The sequence below is a fragment of the Cucurbita pepo genome, chromosome LG05 (genome assembly GCF_002806865.2).
Source record: "Cucurbita pepo subsp. pepo cultivar mu-cu-16 chromosome LG05, ASM280686v2, whole genome shotgun sequence".
Classification (NCBI taxonomy): Eukaryota; Viridiplantae; Streptophyta; class Magnoliopsida; order Cucurbitales; family Cucurbitaceae; genus Cucurbita; species Cucurbita pepo.
In genome coordinates this window covers 241124-254673 of record NC_036642.1, presented here as the reverse complement: position 1 = coordinate 254673, position 13550 = coordinate 241124, and the positions used below count along the sequence as shown (strand labels likewise).

Sequence of the window (13550 nt, the reverse complement as noted above, 5' to 3'; positions counted from 1 at the left end):
ATGGAGCTGATGAACTATATTGTAAGCAAACTGCAATCCCTCCTCGCCATAGCGAAGTGAACTAAGAGAGTGCTCCCGAAAATCATAATCAGCTTGTACTGCTTCCAACCTGCCAGTAAGCTCTGAAATTTTATTCGCAAGAGAAAGGAAGTCAATCTCCTCCCCCCCTCTTTTGTCTCCACAGCTTACTTCAACTTTCACATTGCCAAAGTTTTGTTCACTCCCAAACTCTTCTTCTGCTGTCACTCTTCCATTACAGGTAATTTTGTGTATGGATGGACCATTTTCTTCGCTCCCTTCCCCTATTTGTTCCGGTCTCGCCTCTTCTTCAGTATCTATGCAATTAGGAAGCCTTGGTAAAAGTCTATTAGCAAAGATTTTGTTGATCTTATCCTCCAACCTCTTCAAACATAGCTGGATGTACACCTTTTCATCTTCAAATTCTAACGATGAAGTTTGGTTATTCAACGATCTGTTGCTTCCCTTTGACGCCTCCGCTATCGTTGATTTGAAGGAATAATTGGCAGTATATTCATGGTGTTCTGCAATGGTATCTTCTTCATTTGCTCCATCACTTTGTTCATGTTCAGACTCGACTATTGTGTCATCAAGTAATTAGATCTGTAGTATTCGAGCTCTGTTTCTAATTCTTGGATTTCTCTCTCCCTTTCATTCAGGAGTTCGTTTGCTTTTTCTAGAGCTTCTACGTCGTACTCTGCTTGCTCTTCCATCATTCTCAAGTAATGAAGAGAATCCATCTTCATTGCAGCCTTCTCCTCTTGCAACCTCGTAATCATGGCCATCGCTTGACTTGCAGCAACCTCCCAAGCATTTCGTTCTTCTTCCAACTCTTTATACAAAGAATTCATGCATTTCTTATCATATTCAACTTGTCGCTTTAACTTATCCACCATATTTTCACCTTCAATTTCACTTACATTGCTTCCATCTAGTGATTCAACAGATTCCATCGATGCCGACCGATCCAATGCCCGAATTATATTGAATTCACCGGAAGATTCTTTCTCTAAATCATCGTCAGAAATGTTAAAATTGTGGCCTTCATCATCTGAGGATGATTGGTTAACAAGCCCAACAAGACTGTTCTGCATTGAAAATTGCTCCATATCAGTACTAACTATATCAGGACCCGTCTCCAATGGTTGTCCTGTATCACAATTCAAGACGTCTTGTTGCTTATCACTCTCAAAGGACTCATCAACATTACTATGGTTCATATCATCATTAGTGTTCTTAATAGCAGATTCATAGGTCACCTGAGTAACTATATCAGTTTCCTTCTCTAAAGACTGTCTTGTAGCAAAATTAAAGATTTCATATTCATTACCATTCTCGGAGGACTCGCTAATGTTGTCATGGTCCATATCATCATTAGTGTTCTTAATAGCATACTCATAAACCCCCTCGTTAGTTTTAGGACATTCTTCAACGGTTGTGCTGATTAATGGACACTGCTTCAAATCATTAGTAACTATATCAGTGTTCTATAGAAAAATTGACGTTTTCTTGTTCTTTATCGCTCTCAGAGGACTCACTAAGACCGATATGGTTCATATCATCTATAGTGTTCCTATTATCTGATACATAAACCACCTCATCAATTTTTGGACACTCTTCAACTATTGTGCTAATCAAAGGAGACTGCATCAAATCATTGACTACTAGATCACTTTCATTCTTTAAAGATTGACCTACCGAACAATCGAAGACTTCCCGTTCACTAGCACTGCTATGATCCATGCCATCACTAACGTTCTTAATAGCTGATTTGTAAACCTCCTCACCAGTTTTAGAACATTCTGCAGAGGTAGTGCTAATCAATGGAGGTTGCTTCAAATCATTAGTACCTATATCAGTTTCCTTCTCGAAAGATTGTTTTGCATTAAAATTGACTTCATGTTCCTCGTTACTTTCAGAGGACTCACTATCACTGTTATGATCTGTATTTTTCTTATCACTATCAGAGGACTCACTATCACTGTCATGATTTGTATTTTTATTATCCCTATCAGAGGACTCACTATCACTCTTATGATTTGCATGTTTCTCATCACTCTTAGAGGACTCACTGTCACTATCACGAAACATTTCTACTTTTGTGCTTATCAATTCTGAATGATTGAGAGATGCAATTTCCATACTATCTGTTCTTGTTTCCTCAGCTGCCATATATAAACAAGGTTAAAGAAATCAGACAATAAATAGGAGAAATTCTATAGGCAGGAGAAGCACACTACAAAAGGGAAAGCAAAGCCAGAAGAGTCTACCACATGGGGAGAGGCATGAACAGAGAAATAAGACTTACATGTTGCCAACTTTCCCACAATTTGTGGGTCGTGATGTAATGTGATGAACTCGGGCGAGCAAGAGAGAGGGGACTCCTGATTGAGAGAATCTGTAAGCTCACTTTTCTCCATTGAATTCGCGCAATAAAGTCCCAAGACATTGGATGCAGGGGATGATGCATCATCCAGTGAAATAAGTTCGGCCCATGTAGAAGGGTTGGCAATCGGATTATCTGGCCGGGGCAGCCAATTCAACTCACTCAATCCATGAAAATTAGCATCACAAGCAAGCGATGTCACGTCATGGGGCTTTTGCACATCAACCTGCACATGTGATTCTAAAGATGAAGGCCTCGAATCAACAAAGTTAATGGATGACTTAACCTGATCATAATCATTGCAATGAAGCTTGAGTGGAATTTGTGTTATAGATTGAAGAAGAGAATGTTCTGTAAGCTCACTTTTTTCATATATTAAACTTTTATCATCATCTTCTTCAGGAAGCACATCCTCTAACTCAGAATCGGAGGTTATTCTCAGCTCACTGTATCCTACATGAGACAACAGATTGAATCCAGTTTTTCCAGGATATGTAAGGTTACTGAACCAAAAATTTTATCCCTCGTCTGTTTGAAGCTATCTGGACTATTCAAGCAGCGTGGATAAGGAATCTTGGTTTTAGGGGCCATATTCACAGAAGATTTCAGTTGCAGCATTCCTTGGGCATTAGGCCTTGTCTTCCAAGGCTTACTGCAACAAGAACAAGGCCTTGTCTTAATACAATGAGGAATCGAGTCCCTTTTTAGTAACTTTCCACGAGCTCCATTTCCACCAGTATGTAGCCTCAACTTTTGCATTTTGGAGTTGAATCTGGGTTTATTGTTTGTTGAGGCAAATGAACAAAGACATGCATCACACATCTCATTGGCATCAACAAGCTTATTATGTTTGTAGCACGAAACTAAAGATGAAATCTCCAATCTATGGTTGGTACAGAGGAGACTCCTATAATTATGAGGGTTTTCTTTGCCCAAAAGATGATCAAGCCAGGAGCACAAAATGCAAGGCGTTTGCAAGTTGCAACTACGTGCAAGTTTAGTCAAAACATATGACAACAAAGCATCAATAAGCATTAGAAAAATGAGAAACCATTCACAAGCTGCAGACTTTAGAATGGCTGCAAAGCCCTGTACACTCCTTTGAGCTTTATGAAATGCTTTTCCTTTTGCTGCCATTGCTCTAGAATTTCATGAGGCTACCATCTCTCTGCCAACCAGAAAACCTTTAGGCGATGAACATTATTCGATCCTCCCATGTTTCGATTGTATTTTTAAACATCCTGTCCTGAATTGGATCACCTAATGTGAATACCAACATAAAAAGGAAAATAAGATATACAAATTGAACCCCGGAAAAAAATCACCCAAAGTTGGCCATCAAAGCGGAATTATCTTGAAAGAAACCGAAAAAATCGAGAACGAAAACAATGGTGTATGGAATGTTTAGCAAGGGAGACAAAATCCAGCTGCGGAGGAATTGTTTACAAAAAGAAGAAAAAGAAAATGCAAGGAAAAGTAGCAAGAGAATAGAGTTTTGAGGGAAAAATATGTCAAACTGACTCCTGATTCATGTGGGTAATGGAGAAAACTGCAGTATATTCTTTCCTCTCTGAAGGCAATGATAAAAAAGAAGATTGAGTGCTCATAGAGGATTTTCTTTCCTATTCTTTTCTTTTCTTTTCTTTTCTTTTCTTTGTTCCAGAGGTAACGCCCTAAAAGTGGTTTGGAGAAGAATATGGCAATACAGACGTTCAAACAATACCAGAATGCAGTTCAGCTGAAAGCAAAACGAGAAGAAGAAAAAAAAAACAAACCCAATCTCAAAATATTTGATATTAAACCTACGATTGTATTAAGAAGAAAGAAGAACTGAGGCATAAACGGGAGATAGAAAACGACAATGCATAAGATTTCCTGATCCCACAAAAACCCAACTACCAATTTGTCTGGACATTGAGGAAAACCAATGAAGCTGGGCTGTTTAATCGGAAGAAAACTTTTATAAAAAAAAACGCAGACAAATGTTCATAAGCAATCAAAGACAACAGTAATCCAGCAAACAGACATTGCCCATAACAACAACTTACGTATCATGAAATCAAATGTTATGAATATAATATGCTTACGTCGTTTGAAGGGGGAGGATACTGAGCAACCGAAAGGGAAAGGAGAAGCAACCACAAGAACAGAAAAGAAGAAGAAAAAGGAGAATGTAAATAAATGTAAGCAAAATATGAGTGAGAGGGAAGAAGGCATCACCTAAAAATGGAAACTGATATGATATAATTAAAAAATCAAGTGCTTTTGATATAATTTTTCCAAATAAAAAAGTGATGTTGAAGGAAAAATGCAAAAATGGTACATCATTGTAGCACCAGTCTGCCAACTGCCAACTTCATGCCGATAATAATGCATACACAAAGGGGTGGGGGTGGGGGTGGGGGTGGGGGTGGGGGTAGCAGCATCATCACACTCACACCCCAAATTGTATTAAGTAAGACTTGATATAAAAAAATTAATAAGTATTAAGTTAATTATTAAACTTTTAATTTTGTTTTTAATAGAGACCTATTTAACCATTTTTTTTAAATACAATAATATACTATTCACAAAATTAAAATTTTGTATTATGCACTAAATTATTATTTTTTAGTTATACCTCCAGCTAAAATTTTAATGATTTATTTCATAATTTTTAAAAGTTTATAGGTCAAATAGAATTTTGCAGTTTGACCCCAAAAAAGATTTAATTTTCTTTTATTTAATAGTGTTTTTTTGGATAATTAAATGTTATTGGGCCGGATGGGCTGACAAGGGCGCTGAGAGCCCAAATGTACGATTGCTCCTTGTCTCGTAGGTCCTTCACTGTTGCCGTCGTCTCCTATAATTTGTAGTGAAGAATTGGAGCTTAGAATCGAGACTGTGTAGGCAGAAGTTCTTCTTTATTGGCGTTTTCTACTAGTAAGAAATTCATGAAGCGGTTGTCATGGTTCCTCTCCTGTAAACGTGTGAGTTTTTCTCTCAGCTTCCTTTAATGCTTCGCGGTTCTCTTGACATGTCCTTCATTTACCTCCTTAATCAAAATGGAGGCTGAATTCAGTGATTGCCTTTCTGTATGTTCATGTAGAGGGTTGGAGGTGTGAGAGGATATTCCGCCACCAAAAAGGAGCTGAAAATTGATGGAATTAAGCATACTATAGCCATTGCTTCTGGCAAAGGAGGTGTGGGCAAGTCCACCACTGCCGGTACTTTCTTTTGCTCTGTTGCCTGTTTCTTAATTTTAGGTTTTTGGTACGGTGACCATTTTTCTAATTGTAATCTTAGGTAATCAAGTGGGCTAATCAAGCTGATTCCCTTGCATAATCTTCATTTTTCTCCATTCTTGTCTACCTCTAATGTTTAATTGCGTCCTTTTGAGTTTAGGACCAAAATGAAACGCAATTTAGACTCCAGGAGTAATCCAGAATGCATCATTTTTAAAGTTGATCGAAGGTGGTTTTAAAAAAGGGATTTTTTTTTTTTTTTTTTTGGACGTTTCTGATTATCTTCTTTATTGCTTTATGTGAATAATCGTCACTTAGATTTCTAGTCTGTTATTGAGGCACTAATAAATCCTTCGTACTTGTTACTACGTGGTGGTTGTTCTTATACAATTCGGTGGGTGGCAGTAAATTTGGCCGTTGCACTAGCAAACAAGTGTCACCTGAATGTCGGATTACTTGATGCTGATGTATATGGACCCAATGTTCCAATTATGATGAAAATCCATCAAAAGCCAGAGTTGACTGAAGGTACTTTATAACCTTTTGTAATTACTAATATAGCATAGCTCAACTAGCATAAAACAGTGTCCTTGACCAAGGGGTCTCGTTGCAGGGATATGGATATGCTCGTATTTTCTGTCTTAAGCCTGCCTGTTGCTTGAACTACCCTTATTTAAATCTAAACTAGCTTTTAGCCTTCACCGGTGTAATAGATTTCTGAACCGGCCATCATTACTCTCACTGATAATTACATTTGTTTATTGTGGTCGACTTGATTTGGTTCAAGTATTTTTTCCATTTTAGATATCTGAATTTAAGCGCTACTGCAATAATCCTATCAATCTCCAAGAAATTCTTGTTGGTCCAATATTATAAGTGCCTTCTCGAGTGTACTTTTTTTTTATTTTCCTGCATGATAAGTTAAGTCAGTTCCCAAGAATCGGTGGATTATCTTACTTTCTTTAATTTTCCGTGCCTGAAAAATCTGTTTACCTTCGGAAGAATTATAGCCAGCCAGGCTAATCACATTTGCTTTCTAGGCTTTGATATGATTCCCAGTGAGCATCCTGATGTCCATGTTTTAAGTTTTTTCAAAGATACAATTGCCCCATAATGTATCACTTTATCGTTCTTTCTTTCACAGATAGAAAAATGGTTCCTGTTGAGAGCTATGGAGTTAAATGCATGTCAATGGGATTACTCGTGGAAAACAATGCTGCTCTTGTGTGGAGGGGTCCTATGGTTTGTTTTCCCGAAACTTTCTGTTGAGTATTCCTCCAATATTTCGAGATAACATGGCTTTAATGCTTCTTATCTTCCTGAATGATAAGTTTCTTCATTTCTCTACCACCAAGGTGGCAATAGATCTCCTATGACCAAGATGTATAATTCATCTTTTTTTTGTAAATATTAAGTTGATCTCCTTACCATCTTGAAAGGAGATTGAGTAAATGAAATTATAAGGAAAAGGGCTCACCTGGTGGATTGGAACATAATTACTTTGCGCACAGATCAACGGGGCAGTACCATGGGCAACTGCTGTAAAGGAATGTGGCTATTCTAGAGGAAATGCTTTGGTAGATCCCCTTGTGAACTTGAAGTATTTTGTAGTTGGTTGCTAGCAAATTAAGTAGAGATAGGAGTAGAGCCCTGGTTTGACGTGGCTAGTATTTGAAATTGTGTTATCGGCTTCACCTCACTTTAGATTGGTTCACGTTCAAGGGAAATAATTTTTTTGGAAGGTGGGATTAATCATGATTTAGGTTGTTGGGCCTTTCCCGCTTGCTAATGCCCACATATTAAAAACTATATTTTTCTTGCTTTCCTTTGAGAAGATTCATACTAATGATAATATTAAAAGGATGCATCCAAATATATCTCTTTGGAATATTAAAAATATGTTTTTTTTTATACAAGATTTAGAGGATATCGACCATATTATTGTGCACCAAGACTCAGGGTAATCATTCGAGTAGGGTGACATTACCTCTTGCTCTAGCGCTTGTGGTACTTGGTTCATTGTAGGCCACATAGCCAGGTTGCCTTTGGTGCACCTTGCTGCTATTTCAAGGATTGATTGTATGGGTTCGCTATCTGCAGTCTTGTACCTTTTATCCACCATATGCTCCATCTGGTTTTCTTCCTAGAATGCTCATCCAACCAACGACATTCAAACCCCTACTTGAGAAAAATGAAACTGTAGGCCTCTTCCCTGTTATTATCTCCAACAAGAGAACTCCAAAGCTATAAACGTTTGAATGTTTGACTTCTTTGGTGGAGCTTTATGATTTTACCTTCTTTTTTACTGTTTGAAGAGCCTGAAACCTCAATGTAATTCGGTTCCTCACTGATCCGACCATGTATAATTTTTTATAACTAAAGACTTGATTAATATTTTTTGCAAGAAACACTCTAGATATCATGTTGTCAATCAGCCTTTGACTCAACTTCAATGATTGCTTCTTCTTTTTTTCTTTTTTTTTCCCTCCTAATCTAACTTGAATTTGACTTGTACAACTAAACATGTACTTCAAAAGACTATGCTTGAAGAATAATTTGCTTTCATCATTGAACTCTTTCCACATTTCTTTAGAACTTGGCTAATTTCGCAGGTGTCAAGTGCTCTGGAGAAAATGACAAGGGGAGTTGCTTGGGGAGATCTTGATATTCTTGTTGTTGATATGCCTCCTGGTACAGGCGATGTTCAGATTACAATGTCACAGAGATTGTTACTCTCTGGTAGGTAAAAATTTGTGATTTCACCCTTTGTTCTTTGGCAGGTTTGTTAATGGAATTGTTGTGTTTCTAATCCAAATGCTATCGGTACTGAGTTATTTGGAAGTATGATGGTAGAAATATAGCAGTTTCTCATATATAATTCTGTTCACAAATTTTATTTATTTGTAATAACACCTATAATTCATTTTCCTTGCTGTTAGGTGCATTGATTGTTTCAACGCCTCAGGATGTTGCATTAATGGATGCTCGTAGGGGAATTAAAATGTTTTCTAATGTCCATGTTCCGGTGTGAATTTCTCTATATTATTTTGCTAAATTTCCAAACCACCCTGATTGCAGTCTCGTTCATTATCAACATCCTAAAAAGTATAAAAATGTTACAATAATGTGGTTAAAATGTTTCTTGATAGTCTTTAGTCTTTACCTTATTATTCCATGCATTCATTGGATGATAAAGAATCTGAATATCAATTCTCTTCATTTTCACACTCAGACATTGCTAAGTTTTCTGAAAGAATCTGAATGTTATTGACTACTGCTTCAGATTCTGGGAATTGTAGAGAACATGAGCTACTTTACATGTCCACATTGTGATGAACGCTCCTATATCTTTGGGAGGGGAGGAAGTCGCAAGGCAGCTGATGAGATGGGTATCCCATTCGTGGGTGAGGTACTTGCTAATACGAGCCATTTAATTAGTATGCATGACCAATTATGTTGATTTCCAGATGATAATGTCATATGAATACGCCGATCAATGAAGAATTTCTATAGGTGGGTCATTTTCCATACTAGCCAACTTGTGGATAACTTGTCACAGGTACCATTAGAAGAGAAGAACAGGAAAGGTTGTGACGAAGGTGTCCCTATTGTAATGTCAGAACCAAATTCCCTGGTTTCTACAAAATATGTGGAAATTGCTGAGAAAGTGATGGAGCGAATTGAGGAAGTGGAGAGGCAAAAACTACTCTATCCAAAGATTCAATTATAACCACAGCAGCCCCGAGATTTCTTTTTCTTTTTAATATATAACAGGACAATAGATTATGTTTCATTCCTATCATTCCAGCTTCATTCCTTGCAAGATAGAAAAAAAAATATTGAATTATGCTCATTTTGGCTCCTTTTGCATCGTTCTTAATGAATGAGATATTTATTTATTTTAACTCTTATTAGTCCCTCCAAAAGATTCTATGATGACTTTGTTATTCAACACATACAATTCTATGATGACTTTGTTATTCAACACATACAATTCTATGATGACTTTGTTATTCAACACATACAATTCGATAGACAACCTATACATTTTTGGTCCAAATGCTATAGTAGAAGTGCAATTGCTTATTATAGAAGTTAGGGGCACATTTTATCAATAAAAAAAGATGTCATTTTCCTTATAAAAAAAAAAAAAAGAAAAAAAGAAAAAAAGAAAAATTATGGTACTCTTTAAAGCATTACTTAAGGAGAAAGAATCGTTTCTCTCTTTTAAAGAGAATCTATTTTGAGTAAGCTAAAATATTCTTTATACCTAAAAATTAATTTAATATATATATACACACTAACACAAATGTAAATAAATAAATAAATAAATAAATAATAAATAATAAAAACCTAGTTTTGAGAATTGGATTCCAGACTTCTTTTTTTCCTCATATACGGGTTATGTTTCAATATAAATAATATTCGCTTTATAAATGGTATGGAATGATTCTCATATTTTAAAAAAGGAATATTTGTGTACATTAGATTTGACTTTTGATACAAATAAGAATAGAATAATTAGATTATTATTATTATTTAAAACATTAATTCGCTAAAAAAATCAAATTTGAAACCAAAAAAATGATAAACTATAAAAACATGCATAATTATTTAAACTAATGCATTTTTCTTTTTCCTTCTACTTTGAGTATGTATAAAAATAAATAAATGCCTGATCAAATGAATCTTATATTTTATCTTTCCAAGCCATTACAAATAATTAAGAGAAGTGTTAGAGAACAATAATCCACCATCTTACTAATAACAACAATAATAATACATTAATTACATTATTTAACCAAATAGTTTGATGAGTGCATGCATATTTTGTAGTAAAAAAAATCAAAAGGTAAATGTTCTATATATGCTTAATGCTTCTTTAACAAAAAAGTGAAAAGAGAAATGTCAAAATATGTTTGGCATTCAGAATATATCCTATTGTTTAATACATTAATTTAAATCTCTTTTAATGTGTCATTATCATAGTTGACTATATTAGCATCTAATCATACTATAATTATGGGAGTTGGTAGTTCTTTAAAAAGTATTTATCATCATCTTTGCAGGCATAAGCATAAGATTTGGGTGGTGCGAATGAAAGGAATACCAAAATTTAATTTCTTTATGTTCTTCAAGTCCCACAGTGTCGCCTTCCTTCTGCCCCTGCCTTTCCATCCACAACAATATCCAACATCCACACAACTAACTTCTAAACATTTAATAACCCAAAATGATCTTTGCAGGATAAATATTAGTCAGTAGATAGACATAAAGATGCAATATTGTGAGAGATTCCTCAAGAAATGAGCATGGAAAGTAGCCATTTTTTGGTGTGAAAACTGAAAAAAAAAAAAAAAAAAAAAAAAAAAAAAAAAAANCGAAAAGATGGTTTAGATGAGAGGGTAGAAAGTGGAGTCCATGTCACAATGCCCATACCCAACAAAAGCCTTTCCATATTACGTATAAAAGGACCCCATGAAAGTTAAAAATAATGCATGGCCAAATCAAATCTCAATCAAACCCCTTCTCTCTTTCTTTCTTTCTTTCTTTCTTTCTTTTCGTTCCATCTTTACACTTCTTTTCTCTCTCTCTCTCTCTTTATGAACAGTTGAGGGGAATGTTGTCTGGTGCGAGATCTTTCATCCTTTGAATTTGAAACAATCAAACTCTTTTAAGTTTTGAATGATTTCGGACCAGGCTTCATTCCCCTCAACACACCCCATTAAATCTTTCACTTTTTTCTTCAGTTGGGTGGCCTCGGCGAGCCTCTGCTGCCCGTCATACAGGTATGCTGGTTATATACTTATGCAGGAGGTCTGTGAAGGCTCTTCTAATTCACCCAAGTTTTCATTCTGTGTGTTTTTTTATTGTGTCGGGAAGTTTATTTGAAAGAAAAAAGGAGGAATCTACTGCTGTTTCTTTGTCCTTCTGTTGTGCTTATATCCAAGATGAAGTTTTGTTCTTGTTGAGAAACTTTCCCCTCCAACCCAAACTATAATTGTAGCTACAAAATAGAATAAGAGGGGAGGGGAGGGGAGGGGATTCCAACTCCAGTCAATTTTGTTCGTTAGAAATGATTTGGAAGATGTAAACCCGAAGGGAGTAGCTGTCAAGAAGCGTACTGTAGTGCTTGATTTTGTTTCTAATGGGTGCCACTTTGGTTCATTCATCTTACACTTTATATAGCTGATATGACGGAAGAATATCAAATCATTACTCACTAGAGAAAACTTGAAGTTGATACATTACCTAAAGAAAAAAAAACTGGAATGTAATTGAAAAAGAAATTTGTTGTTCAAGATCAAAACACAAATTATTATAGACTAAAAATGAGAAAGAAATATGTGAACGTAAACATAGTTTAAGCTAGCCTAGCATACTACTACAAATATTGATGTATGATTGTGTAGCCTAATAGAGTAGGCAATGGTGGTAACGGTGACGGTCACATGACTATGACAATGATGAATTAACTATAATCTAAGCAATAAAATACAACTGAAGTTAACTGTAGCCTATACAAAAGGCGACGAGAAATGTCAGTGGTCCATTTATTGTGAGCATGTCTACTGAAAAGGGTCAGAAATTGGTGTGGTTGGGAAGAAAAGAATAATGCTGGGGAGATTAGGTTACATGTGAAGATCATAAATGGAGGTGGGCCATAATAACGAATTAGAAGACATTGTGTGAATTTTTGTCTAATCTTTTGATCGAAGGATAAGAGAGAGTGTATAAACATAGCCCATGATTCTTTCATGAGTTTGTTTGAAAAATTGGTATAAGTGCTTGACATGCTGAAAGTCCAAAAAGTTCAGAATCTTTAGGCTTTGGTTTGGATGAGAACGGTTGTGCTCAAATTTTGGAGAAGGGAACGTATTTGATATTGATCTTCAGACAACAATGAAAAAGAGTTCATTTGAAAGGGAGGTTTGAAGGAGCTTAGTGAAACTTACCTCGCTAAGATGAAGTTGGGTTTCCTGCGTGGATGGAATGTTGGATAGACGACCGGAATTGGCCGGACAAGAAGAAAAGAGGCGCAACCAAAGAGGACGGTCGACCGTGGGCTGTTTGGGCTTTGACCCAATCCTCCATTCACATGTTTAATGAGATGGGGACGTTCACACCTGCTGATGAGATTATAGTTTAAGATTCTTTTCTAAAGAGTAATTGGGATTGGTGCCTAGACGGCAGACAAAAAAATCATCTCTAAAGGAAGTGTCCTGGTACAAAAGCTAAAACTGACCTCAATCACTGTGCTTCCATCAACTGAGAAATCCATTAAGACCACTGAGAGAAAAAAAAAAAATTTTGTTAAAACTTTCATCAACACAGAGATGAGAGAGAGGCAGAGGTGTTCACAGTTTTATATCCATAAGAAAAGACGATGAAGAAAGAGATTGAAAAAAGATGTAAGATAAGCAGAATCTTGTATGTTCTTTAACATCTTTACATTTTCAAATTGCATGGCATTTTGTGAACCAAACTTTTCACCATTTGAAGTCGACATCTGTTCATCTGAACAAATAATTTGTTGCTCACATACCTACAAAAAACAATACATAGAAAAGCACCAACTCTTGTAGTTTGCTGCACATAGCTGGTTTTTTTGCAGAAGACAAAATACTTCATCTTTTCTTTCTTTGGGAAACAGACTCAAGATAATCATTGAAGGCAACAGAAGGATGAAAATCATGAAAATTTACCAGACAATGAAACTTCTCGTCACCGATGTGCAGCTGCGTATTCATCATTTCACTTTTCCTTTTCTACTGCATCACCGTTTCGTTGGGTAAAAATAAAGTGGAAATCAGCTGTTCTTTCACACAAGTCAAAAACCAAGTAGTTCCCTAAACAATCTTAGTAAATGCTACACTTTCAAATCATCAATATAACTAATCTAACTAGGATTTTCAAACCTG

At 35.9% G+C, this 13550-nt stretch overlaps 2 protein-coding genes and 1 long non-coding RNA gene across 4 annotated transcripts; 1 reads left to right on the top strand and 2 right to left on the bottom strand.

The window, feature by feature from the left end:
• Positions 1 to 562: 562 nt before the first annotated feature.
• Positions 563 to 2856, bottom strand: LOC111796063 (probable myosin-binding protein 4). The gene is made up of 4 exons (XM_023678752.1): positions 2768 to 2856; positions 2327 to 2630; positions 1869 to 2183; positions 563 to 1492 (listed from the first exon to the last, which is right to left on the bottom strand). Exons 1-4 carry the CDS (start codon positions 2774 to 2776, stop codon positions 597 to 599), a joined length of 1524 nt encoding a protein of 507 aa, XP_023534520.1. The 5' UTR covers positions 2777 to 2856; the 3' UTR covers positions 563 to 596.
• A 2401-nt stretch (positions 2857 to 5257) lies between these two features.
• Positions 5258 to 9539, top strand: LOC111795884 (iron-sulfur protein NUBPL). 2 transcript variants are annotated; one of them, XM_023678511.1, is made up of 8 exons: positions 5258 to 5373; positions 5493 to 5610; positions 6034 to 6156; positions 6773 to 6870; positions 8241 to 8367; positions 8568 to 8653; positions 8912 to 9037; positions 9188 to 9539. In XM_023678511.1, exons 1-8 carry the CDS (start codon positions 5338 to 5340, stop codon positions 9356 to 9358), a joined length of 885 nt encoding a protein of 294 aa, XP_023534279.1. In that variant the 5' UTR covers positions 5258 to 5337; the 3' UTR covers positions 9359 to 9539. The 2 variants fall into 2 exon arrangements, with proteins under 2 accessions (XP_023534279.1, XP_023534280.1); XM_023678512.1 differs by having other exon boundaries at positions 8912 to 9032; positions 9188 to 9368.
• A 994-nt stretch (positions 9540 to 10533) lies between these two features.
• Positions 10534 to 13401, bottom strand: LOC111795443. The gene is made up of 2 exons (XR_002815199.1): positions 13335 to 13401; positions 10534 to 13174 (listed from the first exon to the last, which is right to left on the bottom strand). It is a non-coding gene; the product is annotated as an uncharacterized LOC111795443 (long non-coding RNA).
• Positions 13402 to 13550: the final 149 nt, after the last annotated feature.